General features: G+C 35.9%; 2 protein-coding genes across 2 annotated transcripts in view; both read left to right on the forward strand.

The window, feature by feature from the left end:
* LOC149053573 (uncharacterized) overlaps window positions 1-22576 on the forward strand; it is a 71180-nt gene extending 48604 nt beyond the window's left edge. Inside the window, exons 2-6 of the mRNA XM_089203109.1 lie at window positions 16939-17001; window positions 17376-17469; window positions 18862-18895; window positions 19655-19725; window positions 20764-22576. Coding sequence (XP_089059235.1) covers window positions 17397-17469; window positions 18862-18895; window positions 19655-19725; window positions 20764-20957 — 372 coding nt within the window. The 5' untranslated portion in view covers window positions 16939-17001; window positions 17376-17396 and the 3' untranslated portion in view covers window positions 20958-22576. The remainder of the gene's footprint in view (window positions 1-16938; window positions 17002-17375; window positions 17470-18861; window positions 18896-19654; window positions 19726-20763) is intronic.
* Window positions 2509-9780, forward strand: LOC149053577 (G protein-coupled receptor GRL101-like). Its single transcript, XM_089202959.1, has one exon. It carries the CDS (start codon window positions 2557-2559, stop codon window positions 3664-3666), a length of 1110 nt encoding a protein of 369 aa, XP_089059085.1. The 5' UTR covers window positions 2509-2556; the 3' UTR covers window positions 3667-9780.
* Window positions 22577-23462: the final 886 nt, after the last annotated feature.

The following is a 23462-nucleotide window of genomic DNA, read 5'->3' on the forward strand; positions in this document are numbered from 1 at the left end:
TGAATATTCTCTGTATTGTAAGACAAAACATTGCATGTGTATCACTACGTACTTCTCTTTGTTCTTTGGTTGTTTCTGATGACCAGAATCTTTATGTATATTTACCTATAAATTTCAGTTTGCAGACTTAATGAAAATGCATTTTCTTGTTTCGTCATTCCTATCAGCTATCTGTCAAATAACAAGTTGAAGAGTCTACCAGACGGACTTTTTAACAGCCTTTCCAAGCTGACATATTTGTAAGTGAGTTAGTTATTTAACCAAGGAGATAATTGGACAGAAACAAATGATCATTCTTAAAATATGTTTTTTAAAAGCACAGCCATCATAGCTGAAACATCATGAAGTTTTCCAGCTCGTATCTGCAAATCTTAATTGAAGTAGACGATGCTATCTTATGTATTTCTTGTGCTTCGGTTAGTAATATTAAGTTACTTTGTGGTGTAAGAATTTAATAGCTTCTGATTAAATAGCAACCTTAACAATTCCCAGATTTCAGTTGGTAGCTCTAACATAAGCGAAATTTTAGTAACTGTGTAATAACTGTTTTCAGGGATTTATCAAACAATGAACTTGAAAATCTGCCAGCGTATGCTTTCAAAAACATAAGAGCGGTAAAATTTCTGTAAGTAACATTGATATCGTCCCAAAATATTAAGAATTGTTTTAAAAGATTTTCTTGAAAATAACAGCACTTGGTGACTATTAAAGCTTCTCAGTGAATGACAACTTACATTGTAATAACTTCTGGAAGGCAAAGGTTGTTTTGTTTCTTTTTTATCCGAGTTGACAATATCTAAGAATTTGTTGTATTGCCACATCAAACTACCCTGGCACTACTTTTGTAATTTGTAACAGAGAATAAACTTGAGAGTTTTCGCGCTTAATCTTGAGATCATTATAGATAAGTCTAATGTGTTCTATGAAGATTAAGATATAAAGACTGGGAGCTATTTTACTGGAAAACGTTGCCATTCCCTGCCTTAACCGCAAATCTTACAACAAAAAAAAAGTAGAGCTAAAGATATCAGTACACATTTGATTCTAAACTGCACATAATGCTTTCTTCAGGAAAATGGAGTACAACAAAATTAAGAAGCTTCATGAAGATCAGTTCCAGGGCTTGGTGGAGCTATTAGATTTGTAAGTGCTTTTAGAGTTTAAACCATTTTCCATAATGATCTGAATCTCAAACCGTATACAGTAATATTTTTTTACTGTTAACTCCGTCATTGCTCAAATAAAATTTGCCTTACCCAATCATATTATGTTACTGTACTTTAATATTTATTTTCTTACCCGTTTCCTTTGTTTAAGATATCTCTCGGAGAACAAAATCGAGGCTCTGCCTGATAAAATTTTCAAGGGCGTTAAAAAGCTCAGATCTCTGTAAGTACAGTTAATCACATAAAAAAACATTCCAGAATATTTGAAGTGATAGAATGAATATGATATCAGCGTTCAAAATCTGAGATTTTTGTCTACAAATTTACCACGATGTAGAACAGGGGTGGTGCCAGTTATCTTCCTCAACAAAGCAATGTTTTTTAAATTTATATTGCACTAAAAATGTGCCTTTATATAACATACTTTTGGTGCACCTAGGTGGATATTATGAAAAAGCGGAAACAAACATTGTGGAGATCTATGTAGTCTTAACTGAAATTCCATGAGAATTTATTAGAATGAGGAATGTGACTGCTGCAAGTCCCCGTTTTGGTGTTAGTTGTAAATAGTTACGTTCTTCGTTTCAGGAATATCTTCGGCAATAGGATACAAAACGTTACCAGCACGACTTTCAACTATGCCCACGAATTGCGAATGTTGTAAGTTTACTGCAAATGACAGATGTTTATCTAGGCAACTAAACTTAGTTGCATATATTGAAATCAGATAACATTCTTTTGATTTCGTTTTGTCAAGGAAAAGACTCGTGCAAAGTAATTTTGGAAAATAACAAATATATACTAAAGGAATTTTTCCCTGGAAGAGTCCGGAAAGAGGCTTTTGTACAGCGAACGACCTCAACCGAATGGGCTGCCACGTCCATAAAATCAGTAGCCATCAAAAATTTCTAAGAAAGCAAGACGAGACTTATCTTAGGCTAAATGACTACTTTTGAAAGAATCTTTGAGAAAACATCAAGCTACGGTCCGTACTGAAGATCCTCAGCTAGGTTCCTGATTTTGTCTATTTAGACAGTCAATTTGAACATTAACATTAACTTAATGAATCTTATTATTGAAACTCAGTTTTTTAGGTTATTTAAACCAACTTAAAATTCACATTATGATTATTTTAAATCACAGGTTCATGCATTACAACCTGATGGCCGAGCTCCCCAAAGGCTTTTTCAAGCATTTGACGCACATCATCAGAGTGTAAGATTCCATGACGATCCTTTCCTTCACTCGCCCCTCCAAACAATTATTTTAATAATAGTCTATGTTATTAATCAATTAATGATTATTAATGGATTTCAAAGATGCAATAATAGTGTTATTTCTTCTTTTTTTTCTTCTTTTTTCGAATTCTAGAACTTTGGACACCAACCTGATGTGCTGCCATCTCGATCTTTTCAGGCAGGATGCTGATTGCGAATACTCCTTCAATGACAATTTCGCAAGCTGCCACTCCATGTTCCGCCACCATGCTCCAAGGAGAACTCTTTGGATTGTCGGTCTTCTCTCGTTGCTAGGGTCTTTATTCGTAGTTGGGTGGCAGTATTTCTACCCTGATAACAATGTGGTCCAGTCTATCATGTTGGTGAATCTGGGTGTATCTGACGGCATCATGGGGATATACCTTATCATTATTGGCATAAAAGACCTGCAATGGTCAGGGGAATACTACCTGCATGACTATGAGTGGCGCACCGGTTGGTTTTGCCATTTCAATGGTGCCATGTCTGTCTTTTCAAGTGAAGTGTCAGTGATGATGATTTCTCTGATCGCATTGGACAGACTCAAGAACATCGTGTTTCCTTACACCTTTGCAAAAATTACCCCAAGGCAGACCCGTATAATGTGCGTGGTTATCTGGCTGGTGGGAGGCGTTATGGCATTCCTTCCCTTATCCGGAATGCACTATTTCAGTGAGAGGTATTATGGCAATAATGTAGTGTGCCTGCCCCTGCAGCTTTCCCCTGAATTACAAGAAGGCTGGGAATACTCCACTTCCATCTTTATCGTTTTGAATTTTTCCCTATTCATCTTCATCATGGTTGCTTATGTTGCCATCTTGTGGAAATCATGGTCGTCAAGCAGACGGCTTGGTGCACATGGAACTGTTCGTGAAATACGAGCAAGAGCACAAAGTGCTCAAGCTAAAAGAGAAAGAGCACTTGCCAAGAGAGTCTTCTTCATTATTCTGACCGATTTCTTGTGTTGGATGCCAATCATTACTATCGGCATCCGGTCCCACGTCGAGAAAACATTTGATCCACCTGGTGATCTGGCAGTGTGGATTGCAGTGTTTGCTCTGCCGATCAATTCAGCTATCAACCCATTGCTGTATACGCTTTCTACTCCACAGGTAACATGTTTTTTTTTGTTTCTTTGGAATAGCACCTACCGTTATGTTCAAATTTGGTTGGGTGTCAGAGCAGGCTGGCAATTTAATTTTGTAATTGTAACGATTGACATACAAAACAAGCATGAAAAGTAAATGATCGGACAGATCTTTTAGCATCTCCACCGTCGATTTTAACCATAGAGACCAGCGTGACTTCTAAATACGTTACTTGAAAGTCTTTTATACGCAAGCTATTCAATATATTTTGAATGTCTAGGTTCAGCCTGTGTTGAAAGCAAAACTGATGAAGCTGTGGTCCAATTTTCGATCTATTTTCAGCAGAGCACAAAATCAAGAAGGTACAGTTTTAAGCTCCATTGAAAAAAACCATTATAGCAATAACTATATTCCAAACCTTGAAATGAACAAACTTTAACTTTTATCGAATTGAGGATGAGCAACCCAGTTTTCGTTAAGTAACTTATGTAATTTTTACTCCCAATGTTTTCAAGGGGGGGGGGGGGGAAGAGAGTAAAACTGGGATGAAATCGTGGAAAACACACATATTTTTCAATTTTTTCGAATAAGACACTGAGCAAATTATTGAAACCACAAAGGTACAACTGATAATATGTAAAGTTGTAGCAGACGTAAAAGAGGAAACAGGAGTGATTCTAAATAGAGAGGGGATCAATGTATTAAATCATCAATTTTAATGATTGAAATCATGCTTTCAGTTCGATTTTGAGGGTTAGTCTCTCTAAAACTATGTATTAGGGAACATTGAGACAAATGGATGCCATTTGCGACAAATGTTTAAAATAACGTGCTAGTCAAAACTCATTCTGCGAACAATTGTCAAAGTATGAATTGCTATACTTCTGTCCTAAATCATAAGGTTGAGATTCTGAATTGTAGAATGCTTTTTTTATATATATATATAAACCTGACAATGGTCATTAATTTTTTACTGGTGTTACTTTTTTATCTAAAAGAAGCAGATAATGATCAGCAGAGACAGATTGGAAATAGAGATGAGCGTGCTAACGTCGAAGAGGGTAAAAAATAGAGTGCTTCTTAGTGTAGTCACATACGAAATATCTTTTTCACGCCTTTGTAGGGTTCTCTGTATGATACTTTTCTTTCCTTTCTCTTTTCTATTCTTGATTCCTTTTTTCATTTTCTCTCCCGTAGGAGAGCAAATTGAAATGCAGGTATTGGAATACAACGAAATCCCAGAAGTGGAAGCCCCTGAATTGCCTGCACCGCAACCAGGTCAGTTAAGAAATATAAGAGTTTTGATGCTAACGATAAAGCTGTCATTGACTTTGCAATCTAAAACTCTTGGCAGGTATCTATAGTTTAATCAATTAACCTAGCAAATATTAGTTCTCTCAAATTGAAATACCTATAGAAACTATAGCATTCCTTATCTGCTCTGATAATTTCTGTAGGTGCATTTTGAGAAAGGATAGATTAAGGAATGGTTTCCCATATAACAATAATGTGACGAAATTAGGTTATTTTACTTTTGGTTGATAAGTTACCTCCAGACATTCTGGTGTTAAATTGCCATATGCACTTTTTAAGACCTCCACCCATGAGATCCCCATTCCTTTACATTGGTAACCTGTACAGTGTATTATGGACAGAAGATACCATCGTCTCCCATATGACACGGTTGTAGTTAATAAATAATACATATATATTGAAAATGATCTTTCATTGTTTCCAGTTTTCACTTATATTGTATGAAAAATAACTTAATGATAATTCTTTGCTCTTTTGACAGCAATTGAACAAGCCTGTGGAGGGGATGCGAATCCATCTTCCTCAGGTAAAAATTTATTTATGAAAGAAATATATAAAGAAGGCGTAGACAACCGCTTGATTTAAGAGAAGTACTAGTACTGCAAAAGTCACAGTTGCCCAATGTGACTTCAACTGCAAATTTCTTTTTACAAACGGTCATAGGAATCGCCAAAATGAAAAAAGGTAATGCGTCTTAACAACTATATTTGGCAGAGATATTATTTCAGCAACTATTTTCATGCGCCCAAATTAACTTTCAGATTTAAATGTGAGCTTTGTAACTCGGTGTTATTTCATAAATCAATAAATAATTGAATACATCTGAGATTCTGACGTACCTAAAATAAAATTTGTAGAGATATTTATTGCAGAATAACACATGAACCATAAGTATCATGAAACATTTTACTCTACTTGTTCCTTAAAACAGATTATCAGGAGGATTTTGACATCAGACCAGCCACTACAAAGACTGTGGAAGGTAAACACCTTTTCAATTTTCATTAAATTTTTTTTCGGAAATTTCATGACTCTAAAAAAAACAGCAAATGGTGGCTGGTGCTATCAAGCTGGCGCACTTGGTATACTTGATTGCTTGGTTTTGTATGTCACACCAATAAGACTGGGGTTATCATGTTAACGCTTAATCACCAATCAAATCACGATTCTAAGTCTGTCACATGAAAAAATTTACGAGAGCAGCTTGTCGGTCTCTATTTCCGGTAAGGTACAAAACCCTTTCTCAGTTACTAAACCTAACGGGTAGATTAATTTAAAAAAGTCTTATTGGAAAGTTTGTTGTCGTCAAAGACTTAAGACTTAGTTGCGTTGTAAATGTAACTAACGTAACTTTTAATAATAAATCTGATTTCACACAGCTGGTAAATCTGAGAAGCAAGTGGAGGTTGAAGAGATTTCGGTGCCCAGTAACAAAGGTAAAGGAGATAATGGGTTTTGATTGGTCACTAACCATTAATGATTTTAACTTCTAAGTACAAACACAAAATTTAATGACTGTATACTAACTTTTTTCGTATCAAATAAATCATTTTCTAAAGGAGCTAAAAAAGGTGAAGAAGTGAAGGCGCCTGAGCCTGACATGGATGTCGCAGAGGAAGGTAACATTTTTTTATAAATCAGAAGAGATAAATTCAAATTGGTCCACACATGCTTTATAAGGTGATGCATAATCAGTCTACTCAATTGGCTGAAGATCACTTGAAGTGCTTAGTCGAAAGGTCGTGGTTCATATCGGGAGGTGACTTCATTGAGAAAAAACAAAAAAACCACACCACTTGGGCATTATTATACCTCCTCGTAATGAAGAGCCATAACTTTTTATACAATGCTAAAATCAAACATTTATGAATTTATGAAGCCGTTTTACTAGTTTGTTTGTTTGGGTTTTTTTATGGATACAGAAATAATTTTCCCAGATATAGAAAACATAGCCGCCTCTTACCCCAGCTCATTGAAAGGACATGGTTACTTTGATGTTGTGTACCTCAGTTTTCAAAACACCTCAACACAGACATGCAAAAATTTAATGAGCTTTGATTAGTGGCAGCCCTCTTTTCTGTGTTTGTGAAAATTATTATTGTATCGCTTAAAAGAAAATGAGCGCATTGTATTTCAATCTCTTTTCGTATTCCATCCAGTGGAAGAAGAGGTGTTTGATACTAGACTTTAGTTCTTTGTTTTCGAACCAAGGTAAATGCTTATTACGTCTTCTTTAATACTGAATACCGCTGACTAAAGGGTTGTGGAAAACAAATCCCTCTAAAGAAAATGGTTTTTTTTTGTTACATGCATCTTTCTAATCTTATAGAATACGTGTAATATTTGAGATGTAGGGTGAACTCTATGCTAAATTTTTTAAATCCTTGGCTAATTCAAACCAATTTCAAATTTTATATTTAACCGCAACTGTAATGATTGAAGTTATTGGAGATGAAGAAGGAAGTCTGATTTTTTATTGCTATAATATGCTGTTTGTCTTTTTTCAAAGTCACTTGCGAATTTTTTTCAGCTATCCCCTTCATTGTTGGCAGTAAGGGTACCAAAACATTTTCAAATTGATCAATTTTTTTCTCTGCTTTTGTTGATGTATGATTTGAAAAATTATAATAAAAAAAAAACTTCTGGGTGGCGAGTACGCCGCACTGATGAGTGCTCTCTCTGTATATGCTTGTATATTCATATCTGCCTTCTGTCCTTAAAGCACTGACCAGCTTACTCACTGACAGTCTGGTCACTTGACTTTCTGACTAACTGGCCGGTAAGCCGTCAAATTGAATTGACTACCTGAGCTATGACTACTGGCTGACTGACAGATGGGCTGATTATCTGCCTGACTGTTTTCCGGACTCTCCACCTGGCCAATGGGCATGGTTATTACTAACTGGATTACATTATGGCTGCAATACACTTCAATGTTGACATGTAAACATTCAATGCTTGACTGACTGATTGTCGGGTCAGTAGATCAAACAAACAACTAATCGATAATTAATTTTTGCATTCATTGATTAGTATGCTTTTTTCTTTTGCGTCTGACAGTCTACAAGAGCCAAAAACATTGCCATTAGTATGGAGACTGCGAGTGCTGGAGAAAAACCAGAAAAAGTTCAAAGAAAAGAAAAAAAATAATTCTAGTAATCAATACGTATGGTCGTATGGTAACATCTTAGTAGAAAAATCTGGTTTTTGACCTCTATTTTTTTAGATTTATTGTTAACAATAATTAGTAACCTTGTTGTCTGAACTAATCATTGTATGGTAATTTAGTATAGTTGGAGTGGAACATATTGTGATATATCTGAGTAGGCGTGTAGTGGTAGTTCATTTATCTTTTGTTTTTTTTTTCCCCGCTTTTGGTTTGTTTCTTTGTTTCTTTGTTTTTGTAACATGTACATCTACCTGACACTTTGAGTCTGTTAGTTTTAGGGTATTTCTAAAGACCATGATTGCTACACCGCAGTTAAGTCGGATGGCTCAAGACGTAACACAACAATACCAGGGGTGTAGCCAGCCTAGAGTCCTGTACCATTAAATTTTATCATATCACTCTTGCAAATTTTGAAACAAAGATTGAACTTTCTTAGGGTATAAGCCCACGACAAGTCGAAAACCTGGCTATGGTCCTGATGTGATAAGATATTCTATTCTGCATGCTGATCTTTCCATCATTAAATAAAATATAGCTGAGTAAATGTTTTGATTAGGAATGTCTCACTAGTTTTAAAAGTAATGTTTAAGCTCATTTCCATGGAAAGTGTTAAGTTTATTCGGAGTTTACTCATAGTTTAGAGGGGATTTGATGTCCCAGAAGAACTTTCTTGTAGAGTTCCTAATATAGAAAAGAGCATATAAGGTTAATAATGTGATAAAAATAGAAAACTAACGAGCTTTAAAAAGAATTATCAGATATTAATCTCCACAACAACTATTTAGATAATTCATTTCTAGGTTTTGTTTAAACACGAAAAATCATCTAAAATTTGACAAGAAAAACTTAGACAAATGCACGGGTTGAGGACGTCCACTTACTAGATATTTGATGGTACGCTGGTAATCTAAATAGTTCATTTCTTAACATTTTAGTACTCATCCGCGAGCATTAAAGTCATAAGGAGTTAAAGTGACGTTAATTTTGGGTTGTATATTAAATTAAAGAACTTAGACTTGCGGTTAAGATTTCCGCAGCTAGTAGACATTAGGCGGTACAGTAACAATCTGAATAGTTCGAACATTACTACAACTCGTCCGGCGAGTATTCAGAGCACGTGTCGAGTTGTTGAATTTCGTTAGTATCTCTAGTTAAAAAAAAAAAAGGTAAAAATGTCACACAAAAAAGAGAAACAATTACTGGATAAGACGTCATGCATTAGAGATTTAACAATATATTGAATGACCTAACTAGTTCATTTCTAGAATTTTTATAACTCGTATGAGAGCATAATGATAGCTAAAAGGTAGAGTGACGTCTATTTTCGTTATGTTACTACGTTCTTTATGAACGCAAATTCCTTAAAGAAGAAATTAGAAAGATGTTGTGGTAACGAGTAACAAGTCAGATATAGGATATTAATTGGTACAACAACAATCTGATAGTTCACCTCCACAACAAGCTTGCGAGTGCTTTGCATGCAAACTACGTTTAGAATTGTTAGAGGAAATAAACAAGGTCAGAGTTCGTTTGTTAGAGGTTTTTATAGAATGAAAATAATTTAAATAGGTCCTGTCTTAGAGTTTTTATAACTCGTTTGCGAGAATTATAGTCATTAGTGACCTCTGTCATGGCTGAAGCCTGCCTCTTTACATAATTTACATTATTATTAACATTAACCTGAAAATCGACAAAAAAAGAAAAAAGGTCTTAGAATACCACTAACTTAGATATTTAGTAGTGTTTTTAAATCTAATTTTGTAGCCCATTTCTAGATTTTTTTAACTCACAACGAGAATTCTAGTTCATTGTAGTGCGTGGTATTTTTTTTAACTTTGTTCAAAGTGATCATTTACATGGCTTCTACAGTAAGAATAACTTGAATGTGTGAGTGGCTTTTTGAGGGAAGTAACACCGAGTTACGAAGAAGGGTTCCAGATCTACTGTAAAACGTTAACGAAGACTTCAATAAAACATCTTTATGACCTTACACATGAGTCCGTTCTCAGTTTACCCTGTCAAGGTTTCTAAGTCACGCTTCGGGTTCATCCACAGTGTGGATTATGTGCCACAATGACCTGTGACAAAAAAACTGATACAAAATTGCTTTCTGTATCTCTCATAGTGTTGAACTTTTCGTTTTAATGAATTATTCAGTCTGAATTTTTCCCAGAAACTGAGCTGTTTTCTTTTAAAACCATAATATATCTTCTTGACGCGACTCTCTTGGAGGTTTTTGGTTATACCCGATGTAAAAAAAGGGGTAACAAATGTATATTTCCGGGAGGTTAGGAAACATTTTCAAGCTTTACATTTCCATCCCAAGACTTCCACCAAGGGGGGGTGGGAGTGACGGTTAGCATTTAAAAAACCCTCAGATATAAAATCTTTACTGCACTGTGATTGGTTTAGAAGTCTCGCACCACCCTTTGTTCTGCCTTTTAGGGTGTTGACTCGTCATGAATTTTAGTCCTTAGTGACTGCTTGTGATATTTCCTTCTTGTCGACCGCTGAGCGAACTTAAGAAATTCAATAATTTGCCATTGCGGTTAAATTTACTGGGGGACTAGAATTTACGCTCCAAAGTTATATTTCCAGTGGAGGACTCGAAGGTGTAACATGTAGAGATACACAGCTAATTATGACCACACTTTAAAGAGACCTTCAGTTAAACCTGAGTAAATCGAGTCACAAATCCTGAGTGAAACGAACTCAACTTAAATAACTTTACGTCTGTACAACCCACTAGAAGCAAACCGGAAAATCTTCCCTTCCATTCTACACTCTTCCTCGTGCTACACAGCTAACCTTGCCTCTGGAAGCCTGACACAGTGAGGACGAGCATAAACTTGGGGTGAGAGAAAAATCGAATTAGAATGAAGGAAGGTGTCATACCTTCCCAGAACCTCGCCGATTTTTGCTCGCTCTCTTTTACTCTTCTCTCCTCTTACCGCGAGCCTATCACCAGCTATGCCTTTAACGACGATAAAAGAGGTTTTCTCACAAATTTAATTCACGCGGATCACATCTACATGAACTGATCATATGGAGAAAAGGTTAATCAATAGAAGGCATTCATGCATATTAGCTTGTTAATGAATACTTCTGCAGTTAAACCACTTTTTACATATAATTACAAATACAACATTCTTTTGAAATATACTCGAACTTATATTATCTTCAAATTCATCGGTGTCTTCTGTAAAAACTCCATTGACGGGACAAGCTAAGCTTTCAACTCCACCGCGAGACAGAGATTTCAACATTTTAGTTCGCATCTGTGATATACGATTGTGGAACACCAGGGTACGCGTATCGTCGACTCTCAAGCGTTTTCATTCCTATCTGAAATTGCGTTAGTTAATCGTATTCTTCTCACTTTTTTCTTAAGCATGAAATCATTAATAAACTGTGATTCGTCTAGAAATCTCGCGCCACCCTTTTTTTCCTACATACGACTATGGAATACCAGGTTACGAGTTTGGTTCGTTAGCTCGTAGCGTCTACTACAACGCCTTTGCGCATTTACGGGCGGAACGGGGAAAGACAGAATGTGGCCGAGACTAGTTCACGATCATTATATACCACTTCGATAAACAAATCATGGCCGGTGATAGAAATTGACTCCAATAGCACGAATGGTAATGTACACTGAAGAGGTTCGAATGGTGAGGACTGAGCCGCTCTCCTTGTTTCAGACTATATGACGAGCACGTGATGTTCGTGTGATTTCTCAACCAGCATGCATTTCGTGCTGGTAGAGTTTCACAATTGGTTCAATTTAACGCACTATAAAGATAGAATTTTAGTCTGCACTGTTTACAATACAGCGTATACCCAAAGCGATGCAAATGACAGTAATTTCCTTTACAATTTCGAATTACATTTTCTCGGCTAAAGCAATACTTAACTGGATGAAACTTTACAAGATTACCAAGTTAAGTATAAATCAGAGCTGGAAAAAATATCCAGTATGGTTTCTAATTAAGCTGCCATAAGCCCGGGGTAAGTGTTTAATCATCATAAAAAATAGTTCTTGTTGCGCTGGGGCTTGCAGGAGGGCGAGACGAACTTGTGGGTCTTCTTTTGTTTTTTACTTTAACCTTCCTCTTCGATAACAACAGCGCCTAAAGAAAATCAAAGTGCTCTGTGAGCAAACTCGTGAATTGACACATGATTTTTTAGATTATGTTTAATGTTATCTGGTTTAGGGAATTTTGTGATTGATTGTCATATCTAGAGTACGAGCAGTAGTTCAGTGTTCGCTAATGTAGCAAAGAAACAAAGTAACGTTGGGATAAGAAGGCATTACAATCGAAATGATCATGCTATTACATTTGACAAGGTGGATGATGTCATGTGTTTTAAACGTCTATCATTTTTGTTTCTGGTTCAAAAGAAAAGGTTGGAAGTAAATGTGGGTGAAAAGTGGAATTTACTCTCTTTCGTTGTAAATATTAGAAAATCAAGGCAATACTGTCTTAATGAAAACATTAACGATTCCCTCTTTATCAAATGAGACAAACGGGAACGAGTTTTGAGTGATATAACTAAGCCAAGCTTGCCACCGTCATTTTGGATCTCCGCCTGGGTAGATTTAGGTCACGTGCTAGGCAACGTATGATCAATAACAAGATAGAATTTCATTTCAGGCCTATTTATCAATTTTGTGGTGTGTAACTTTCGCATTTTAGTACGTTGTTTGTATGTTGAATCTTCAAATTGTCTTGAAACTTAAAAGAAAATCGTTCTTTAAAAATTCACTGAAAATCGGTAGCTAAAATTGTTTGTTTAGGTGTTATCTGATTTTCGTGTTAACTTGTTATTTCGTCAGTCGCCGGCATCTTTTGTTGCTTCTCACAGGAAAAACACACGCGACGAAACGTAATGATCAATTTTGTCCTCAATCTCACGCTATAACAGAAAAAGCTTTTGAACATCTGTAAACTCCGAGCGCTTCGCAGTAAGTGATATTTTCAATGAATCTTCGGATTGTTTTCAAGTTCAAGGACTGTAAATTACAATTTTATGAAAAACGAAGGTTGTTCTGTTATTTCAGTGTGAATCCTTGCATGCCTGCCAGTCGCTGGCGCCGCTTGTTGAAACTAAAACGAAAAAAAAAACTCTTTTAAGATTATCATTGGCTTCTTTTTCACCCCACCACTATTCTTAGCAACAAAGGTCGCCATTTCGTCTGTTTATTGCTCGCCAAAAACTATAAAATGCACTCAAAAGCCTAAAATCTAAAAAAAGTTTACAGGAATCGACCAATCGAGCGAGCGAGCGAGCGAATGCTATTCCCCACATCGTATCTATAACTCGCTCTTGCGCATGCGCGCAATTCACGAGTTAAAAATAAGTGAACTTACGATGAAATTTCGAGAAGTGTTCGATGGCCGTTTGGGTTCTAGCGAAATTTTCTTAATTCTCCAAAGAATTCTGAACCAAAGTCGTCCGGTTATAAACGTTTTATTGAATTCTTGGATGTAAATGTTGACAAAAAAAAATAATATTAAAAAGTTTCTCAGGTAAAAAGATAAAACTAAATTGATTTTTCGAAATGTTCTAGGTGCATTTTTAACACTGAGATATGCGAGTCCAATCACAAGCCTTTCATTTTCCCCAAACAGTAATCTTTTACAGCGTCGTTACACAGTTTTCTGTAAATACCTGTGTTGGTATGGGCCGTACAATCACATTACCAGGAGGCTGCATCCAAGGTTCACCATCTATTTGTACGGGCATCTCTGATTTTAATTTGTTGTTGATCTGTAACGAAGTAATAACAATTGTCATCAATTAAAAAAAAAGCATTGAAGCGGATGAATGAAGAAGTAAATTTCTAAATAAACTGTGGTTGTGCGTCTGTGTGTGGGGGAAGGGAAGGGGTGGTATTTCATGATAGTTTTTTTTACCAACTGATTTTATAAAGTAAAGATGCAGAAAAAATGACGCTACGCCACTGGTGGGAACATAGTAACGTGAAAAACAGAAATTACAAGAGAATAGTACGAGGATAATCAACTTATGGCTTCATTATGTTATTTACTGGATTACAACCAGACATACATACCTGGGCTCCCTGTACAAGCCGAATACCAGTCCTACCTAATATCCAGTATCTGACCCTATTGATAAAGAATTCAATTCTCAATTAAGAACGAAGGCACCATTTTCATCGCTAAATAAAAACGTTTCCTTTGCAAATACTTAAGAACAAATTAAAAGGCAGGATACAAAAATTGTGGCAGTTAGTAGAAAAAAATACGCGGAGCAGATTGGAGAGAACAGTATGGTGCATATGCCTGCTGATGTTAGGGTGTGAAGGGTAAAGATGGTGGTGATTCTGACTCACTAGGTGCATTACTCCCTGAAGTCCAACCACCTCGACAAGACCGTCACAGTGACAAGCTGGGGAATGAATTTAACTTCACTTTGCGATTGGTCCAGATAATTCAAGCCACTCTCTGAACCAATCACGGGCAAAACTAAAACCAACGGTGGTTTGGTCATTTGCTACTTCCCGCGCTATTGGCGGTTTGAACAATTCTACTCTTCGCACTTATTGGCTTCTTTATAGTTAATGCGCTGAATCTTAGAGTCTTTTCCAGACCTCATCTTCTAGGGACAACATGTCATGGTTATTTTATCAGTTGTTTGGTGCTAAGAATATGAGTAGATATCACCACTAAATTCATGAAGTACTACATACATCTTGAAAGTGAAATGTGATCATCGCAGTAAATTTTCCAATTTAAGCAATAAGTTTTTTTTTTTTTTTTTTTTTTTCAGGCTTCTTCTTTCCAATTGCTTAAATTGGAAAATTTACTGCGATGATCACATTTCACTTTCATCTACAACCGCAGTACAAATATGAATTATTTCATATAAAAACTTCACATCATTTCACTGCACGGGAAGATATGAACTCAATGAATTGACCTCGCTCCCAATGTGTGGCTTCATAGCTCAGTTGGTAGAGCATCGCACCGGTATTGCAGAGGTCACGGGTTCGAATCCCGTTGAAGCCCTGATTTTTTTCAGGCTTCTTCTTTCCAATTGCTTAAATTGGAAAATTTACTGCGATGATCACATTTCACTTTCATCTACAACCGCAGTACAAATATGAATTATATCATATAAAAACTTCACATACATACATCTTCTTTGTCTGGTCCCCATGCATCTGTGCCTGCTCCCCAACTGGCCGGAAAACAAATTTAAAAAAAAAGTTAAAGCGCAAAATTTATACAAAAGAATAAAAGACTTTACAAGTAATGAATTGATAATCGCAGGTCAGCTGCTATCAAAGTAATCTCAGAAAAGAAGCCTTAAAAATTCAGACTTTGACTAGAATCGAACCCGGGCCTCCCACATAATAGTTGGGGGACTGCTGCGAAGCCGCGTGATGTGAGTAAGACAAATTTTAAAAGGTTGTTCGTTCCCGTAAAGGAATCAGTTCATAATTATATGAAACAAATAATCTTGACCTACACCGGGCATAAAAACCGTGCAGCTTAAAAATTACTTGTTGAAGCCGATGTGCAGCGATTTCCTTGCAATTAAATTGAAAATCTAACCACTGCAAAGTTAATTCGAATTAATTTGATTGACCTCAATTTCAAGCTTTTACTTACCTGCCTATGTTCAGAATTACAATTCCTTCTAGTGTTGGTAAGTCAAGTTTTTTGCCATCAAACTGCAGCGAAAAGGAAGTAAATAAGATACTGGTTCCTAGAAAGTTAAAGAGGACGAAAGGCAAACAAGCACCGCAAAACGCCAAAACAAAACGCTCAGGTGTGATTGGAGCATGAAATAAAAAATTGTGCAACTGATACACATGCAATCATTAAGAGTTGAATACAACTGGGCTATTTGAGAAGGAGTGTCACGACAGGTGGTCTAAAGTGATGCTAGAAATTAATAATTTGTTACAAATCTCGTCTCCTGGCAGCAGTGATTAGGTTATCATCATGGCTTTGACATTCTAGTTTATATGAAATATAATTTGTAAGGACTTAAAAGCATAGATCGTATTAGAAATCTGTAGACTGTTCTTCAATAGATGGGTGCAACTGGTTCACATGTGATTCATACAATGTAACTCATACAATGTAACAATGAATCATATTCATACATGTACCAATCCAATAAGCACAAGATTTTAATTGTAATATATATTAGAGAAAAAGTATGATTTGTGCATTTCTGAAGAGTAGTTCAAATACCTGACTGTATATATATTGTTGAATTAAAACAAACAAAATGGAGTTGAGAGGGGAAAATCCTAGTCTCATTAAAATATTCACTAGAATTTTCATTCAAAGTATCGTGTTGAAACTCAGTAGAATATGAGTGACACAACAATTTTGTTAAGAATATTCTCAAAATAGTTGTAAACAAAAAAAAGCTTGGGCCACTATAATTTTAGCATTAGAAAAGATGGTCTGCACAGTAATCTGAATATCCTCTGATCTGTGATGGCTTTTGGTGTTCTTTTCAATGAACTATTTTATTGCCAAATTTGGAAACTGGTGGGCAATGGACATAATCAAGTAAATTGTGTTAAATTAGATGAGTATTGTAAATATAATTAAGTGAGGGGGGAGAAATCAAATTAATTAACTTAAATTCCCTCTAGGGTTTGCACAGAATGCAGTTATTTAATTTCTTAAATTATAGAAACTTTCACACTAATCAGGAAAGAATGCAAAAATGAAGACTTATTAGTCCAGATGAAATTTTGAGTTTTTTAATTCTTTTTTAGTTTACAAGCTTCTAGTAGAGCTAGTAAATATGTGATCATTATCTGTCTGTACTTGTTTGGTTTTATATCAGAAATCTCAGTCCTTGAATATTTTAACTGCTGACTTGTGCATAATTACCATAAGGACAGACTTTCCATGAAGTATTCTATATAAAATCATATGATCTTTCTATTTCAGTACAAGCCTGCTACATGTGAGGACAAAGCAGATAATGGCGACATTGTGTCTGTTCACTATACAGTATGTACATATATGACTTTCATGTTGTCTGCTTCTTACTTGAAAGCATTACAGTGAATTCCCATGTTCTCACATCCTTACATTTTTCAAGCCAGAAATTTGAACCAAAATTGTTTTAATCACTTGGGTGCCAACATGTTATCAGGAAATAGAATTTGGCATCCTCTCCCTTTAGCTTTCTGTTATCATTTTAAATTAGACTGCCTAAACAAAAAGACAAAAATAGACCGTCAAAATAAAAAAAAATAAAAAAAAAACCAACAACAGCTCAAAGAAGACAACAACAAAAAGTAAAAACCTGTTCTCAATTCTTATTAAAGATGTAGCTATTGCAAATGTTTGAATTTCCTTTATTTGTCAATGAACTCTTTTAGGGTACACTGGTGAATGGACAAATGTTCAACTCATCCCTGGCAAAAGGAAGGGAGCCACTTGAGTTCCAGTTGGGCAAAGGGAAGGTTATCAAAGGTAACTTGCATCAGGACCTCTGATTATTTTGCTATACAATCAGGATGATTTAATTTCGGATTCATAAAGCCATTAAGCCAAAGTTATCAGTCAACTGCTCTATAGTGCAAAAAAGGTAAAACATTTTAAAATCATGAGCTGACGAGAACACATTTTGGCAACAATTAAATTGCATAAAGCATGAGAAAACTCAAGTGAGCACTTGACTGGCAATTGGTTTTATTTTTTAATCTGATCTGTTGAGAATATGAAGCAAGTGTTCTTGGCCAATCACATAGAAACATGAAGTAAAACCATAAAATCAAACATGGTTACTGTCAATACTTATACAAAGTCAAATAAAAATTGTTCTAATTGCAAGATTTTGACTTCTTTTACAATCTGGTTTCTGACTCTTTTCTAAAAGTTCCTAGTTAACCCTTTCACTCCCATGAGTGACCAAGACAGAATTTCTCCTTACTATATCTGTACCATATCATGTAAACAAGTGACGAGAATTAAGAAAAATATCAATTATGGGATTACTACTTGATCCGATACCAAATTCTCCAAACTGGCATAATGAGAATCATTTGGCAGACAGTAAGGAGAATTGCTAATGAAATCTTGGGAGTTAAAAGGGTTAAAACAATTTTAGAGATGCTAAGATATCCCAATTCTTCATTTCATGTAAATGAAGTATTCTCTTGACTTATGATTTGGGAATTATTTAGCTACTATAGTTTTGCTTACAACTATGTGACATTTTGTTGGTCATGTATACATACATAGTGAGGTATAAAAATTATAGGAGGAAACATTAAAAGCTAAACTAGAAAGGAACCACTGTATCCTGAGTCAAGTGTTCTTACTGAGTGAATTTGATCATATGAGGTTACCTTTTGTGATATCTAATGTAGACTGAGCATCATTGAAAATAAAAACCAAAGTGTAATTACTGTATAGTGATTTTAGACATATGAAATTCATATGTTTGCACTGCGGTGAAGAAACGAATTTAGGAGATCCTTGCAGCTAAGAACACTACTGAACTAGTAGTTGAAAATGGGACCTGAGAAAAATTCAGGCCTGTATGGGATTTGAACCCATGACCTCTGCGATACCAGTGCAGCACTCTACCAACTGAGCTAACAAGCCATCTGGGAGCAGGTCAATATGTTGGGTCCAAATGAACCATCCAGGTGATGAATAATAATGACTTCCAATATTTTGAGTTCTTCTTTTGCCTGGCTGGTAATACTTTTTTTAAAAGCTCTCAGTTAAAGCCCTTTTAGAGATGTTAAGATTTGCCAAATTGTGATTTTATGTGAACTGCAGTGACAGAAAGTTCACCACTTTACAAGTAATTGCCACCTTAATTTTTTCACTTATTTCTGTAATTTTTTTTTACAGGTTGGGAGATGGGTATAAAAGGAATGTGCATAGGGTAAGATTTAGAAATATTACAGTATGCGTATAATGATTTTAGATATATGAAATTCATATATTTGCACTGCAGCGAAGAGATGAAATTAAAGGATCCTCGCAGCTAAGAACTCTACTGAAATGAGTAGTTGAAAATAGGACCTGGAAAAAATTTCAGGCTCGTACTGGATTTGAACCCATGACCTCTGTGATACCGGTGCAGTGCTCTACCAACTGAGAGCTGGTCAATATGTTGGGTCCAAATATACCATCCAAGTGCTATACATACTACAGTATGTGATAAAAAACAACAATAAGATCAAATATTTTCATCATGAGCAGGTTTTTGTCATTAGCAATTAGTGCCATTGAGGAAGGGACTTCTTCTAAAGTGGGTCTTAGCTTAGCAGGATTTCCTCAAGTGAAAAAAATTACCTGCTTAAAATTTTACTTCTAAGCGACAAGTTGGGGTGCAAAAAATTGTGCCCATGGATTGATACTATTTTCCAAGTTCTATTAATTTGAAATAAGCTAATTGCAAACATAACTGACAACAAGACTGACATGGCAACTTTTAAGTAAAACTCCCTTTGGGCTTCATAGCCCCTTACTGTCTTAACTGCCTTTCTTATTCTTCTTTTCACATTGTTTATTCTCTACAAGTAAATTCAAAAACCCCTTTTGGTTGATCATTTTTGTAGCTCCCTCAAATGAGTTTAAAGAAGCAGTGCTCAGGCTGATATTTTTCAACAGTCCTCGATTCTATTTTTTCTCTTTTCAGTGAAAAAAGAAAATTGATCATCCCTCCTCACCTAGGGTACGGAGCTCATGGAATTCAGAATGTTATTCCTCGTAAGTAAATGTTGATTGTAAAAATGATGATGGAAGAACAAAGGGGGCCTGTAAATACAGAAAATGGCACGAGCAGAAGAGCAAGTCCTGATTTATTACACAAGTGATATTTGGGAAATTTACTTAACCCTTTAACTCCCAAGATCTGATCGTTAATTCTCCCCTGTAGCTGCTACACATTTCCTTACAAATTAGTTATGAGAACTTGATGCTAGATCAAGATAGCAGCTTCTACCTGATAAGTTTGAATATTCTCATTACCTGTTTGCTGAAGAATGTATGGATATTGTAGGGAGAAGTTTTGTGTTGATCCCTTCTGGGAGTTAAAGGGTTAATTGAACTTGGACGATCATAACATTTCAGAACGTCACAAGCAGCCATTAATCATTAAATGCAAAAGCAGTTTGTATGATTTTTGATTTTTAAGTCATTTTCCAAATCTCTTTGTATGTCCTCAGTCACACGTTACTTAGAATAAGAAATTTCCAACGAGTTGGAAAATGCTAAAATATTTTCTTTGTAATGGCAATTTGATAAAATAATTATGACATTTCAACCAAGTTTAAAGTTTTTTGAAATATTTAGAACTTAGCATTTCTTGTTTGTCTTTAATTCTGAGCACATGCAATATGTAAATCCTGTGTTGCAATCTATAACTTATTTTATTGAGCATGAGTCATTGACCAGTCATGATTGAGATATCTGTTGGATATGTGGTATAGCCAAATAGGGAAAAAATTTCTTTTAAATTTCTTGTTATAACACGGAATGGGAATGGTCAAGAAGCCTTTCCTTTTCGCTCCCTTTGCAAGATTTCTACACAGCCCCATTTTTCATTATGCAGATAGTTTATGGATAAAAAAAAAAAATAATGGCAGAAACAATATTTTGCCTTTAGGACTACAACTTTTATTTCTTTTAGAATAGTATTGGGTTATGAAGAAATCTTTCTGCTAATCATGATATTAATATCATTCTACGTTACTGAATAAGCAGCAAATCCTAACATTTTCTTATTTTTGCTTTATTCACACATAGCCGACTCTGTACTTATTTTTACCACCGAGCTCATGTCCATTAAGAGGAAGTCGCTTTTCGATCCAAAGTTACTGCTGCAAATAGGATTTTGGCCGTTCCTGGCTGGAGTGATTTTGTACTATCTGTATAGAAAGACATGTAAGAAATCTGGAAAGCCTGAAACAAAGTCGAGCAAGAAAAATAAAAGGAAGTAACAAAACTGTGAACCTTTTTATTTATGAGGTTATTCGTAAATGATATCACAGTATTCCTCTTACTCGGCATCAGTTGACTACGACACGATTTTGTACCCTAATTTTGGAAACTTTCCATGCGCAACGCTTGAAATTCGTTGATCACTCTGGAGCAATCAGCGTAGAAACCAGAACTCGGTTAGTGATTGATAAAGGTGACAATTAACCTTTTAACTCCCAAGATCTGATTGTCAATTCTCCCCACTAGCTACGACACATTTCCTTGTTAATTGATTACGAGAATTAGGTGTTCAATCAAGGTAATAAATTGTACCTGATGAGTCTGAGTGTTCTCATTACCTGTTTGCTGTATAATATATGGATACTAGAGGGAGAAGTTACATGGTAATCACTTCAGGGAGTTAAAGGGTTAAAGTACATTGCCTGAAGCGCGGGCAAACGCGACTGACCAATTCGCGACTAGCTTTTAATTTAGATTTGATTGGTTGAGAGGATGGTGCAAGTTTTCTGGACCAATCACAGAGCGCAGTAAAGCAAACCCAAAACGAACTTGGCTTGCTTTTGACACTTCACACTTACTTTAGACACCGAAAGATTACTCTACATCGATATTTTCTTAAGAACCAGTCAAATAATCTATCGGAAAGTATTATCCGCCTCTATTAACGATTTAACAAATAGAGAAGCCTTGACTGTGCTCTGTTCTGTTATAAAGCACGCAGGAAGCGGCTAAAGCACGAAAAAAGTGTAGGGAGAAACACGAGACGTAGTCCCACTTCTTGCTTTACTGTGATGACCGGAGATCGCCATGATAAGCGAACCGCGATGGACTTCAGCATGATCACTTTTACTCAGACACCGTCATGATTAGTATGAATTTTAACAGTTATGCCAGTTTGATTATATTTTTCATCATTTCTGTTTTGTTTTTGAACTCTGAACTTTATATACTATACGAGTGTTGGATGTGTTTGATTTTTATTACCGTACGTAAGCTTGCAATCTAACTGAGCGTGAAAATCTTTATCGGAATGTCTATTTTGTTTTTCCTTTGAGGATTTTCGTATGTGCTCACGTTTTAATAACGTAAATTACGGCGCCTGGTATGTTTACAAAACCTTTCTTTGGTTCTTCTGTTGCTACTTGCCGGCTCGCTTGTTCCGAAATTTCACTTTCAATTATCGGAAAAAAAGCTAAAAAGAAGTCCCGGAAAAGGTCGAACATAATACAATTTGGCAGATGGCGTGACAGCTTTAGCTCAGTTCTATGCTCTGTACTCTCATAAAGCACGCTCTTTCAACCAATGACAGCGCGCGTTATATCCGAACTTTATTATAATATGCAATGGTAATGCTACTCACTAAATGACATGGAAAGTCACGGTTAGTAGAATTTATTCGTTTGCTCGTAATGGCGCTTCTACATCTTATTTCCTTCCCATGGTTAACTGAAGAGATAACTTTACAAGAAACTAGGGGATTTAATTCAGCTTTCGCTCACTGAATTCTTTCGGTTTCTGATGTGGAAGCCCGAATTGAAAGAACTTACCGAAAGTTTAGTTTAGAAGAACTCATAACTATGCTTAAATTTTGTTCACCGAAAAAATTAGGAGAATCCAGACTTTAAATAACTGAACGTGAGAATTATTAATTAAAATGCTAATAAACACCTCTCCAAGTCATTTCGCAAAGGAGTAAACAATACCCATGGTGTTTAGACGGCGTGTCAAATGTTATAACCCAATCAATGATACATTTGCGATAACAAATTTGTTTGGAAACCAATTTTACGCAAACAACGAAAATGATTTGAGGAGTAAAAATTTACCTAAGTCATTTGCCTGCTTAAGGTCGGCCCTAGTAGTAGCGATCCATGATCAAGGCTTTAAACACGCTGTCCCCCACTGGCAAAAAATGGATATTTACATATAACGCAACTCATCACCCGACGGATATCACCCGCTGTGAGCGAGTGTGGGTGTGTGGGTGTGCGGAAGGGGGGGGGGGGGTGGGTGGTTGGGTGGTAAGAGAAGAAGCGGGATTGCCCGTTCGTAGACCCAATCAGATCACAAAATTTTAAAATACCGCTCGTTCACGAACTGAGAAAACAAGAGAAAGTGATGGTAAACTATCAACCGGCTGAGGAAGGTCCGTGTGGTGAAAACTTGAAAATCCTGCCCTCTAGCGGAGATTTAAACCTTAAGGACCTGCCAGTCGGTAAATAACATATTAATCTTTCCACTGACAGGCCATTTTCAATACAGGGACATTATATCGCGGAAATAAGTTTTCGTTTTCGAGAAGTTGATAAAAGAAGAAAATGAAAATGCTTTTGAGGTGAGATCCGTAGTTTTGGATTCTCGGCTCAAAAAAGTAAGTCAGTGTTCAGGAAGATAAAAAAAATGTATTTAGGGTAAAGAAAATTCGGCATAATTTGGATTTGAAAGTCAAATACTGTTATGACTGAAATAAAAAAAGCGTTGGTTGCCGATGAATAGTCACGTTA

This window comes from Pocillopora damicornis, chromosome 1, assembly GCF_964200805.1.
Source record: "Pocillopora damicornis chromosome 1, jaPocDami1.2, whole genome shotgun sequence".
Classification (NCBI taxonomy): domain Eukaryota; kingdom Metazoa; phylum Cnidaria; class Anthozoa; order Scleractinia; family Pocilloporidae; genus Pocillopora; species Pocillopora damicornis.

What these genes read in the sequence shown, in the direction of transcription:
- LOC149053577 (XM_089202959.1), top strand. Translation starts at nt 2,557, where the DNA reads ATGTGCTGCCATCTCGATCTTTTCAGGCAGGATGCTGATTGCGAATAC.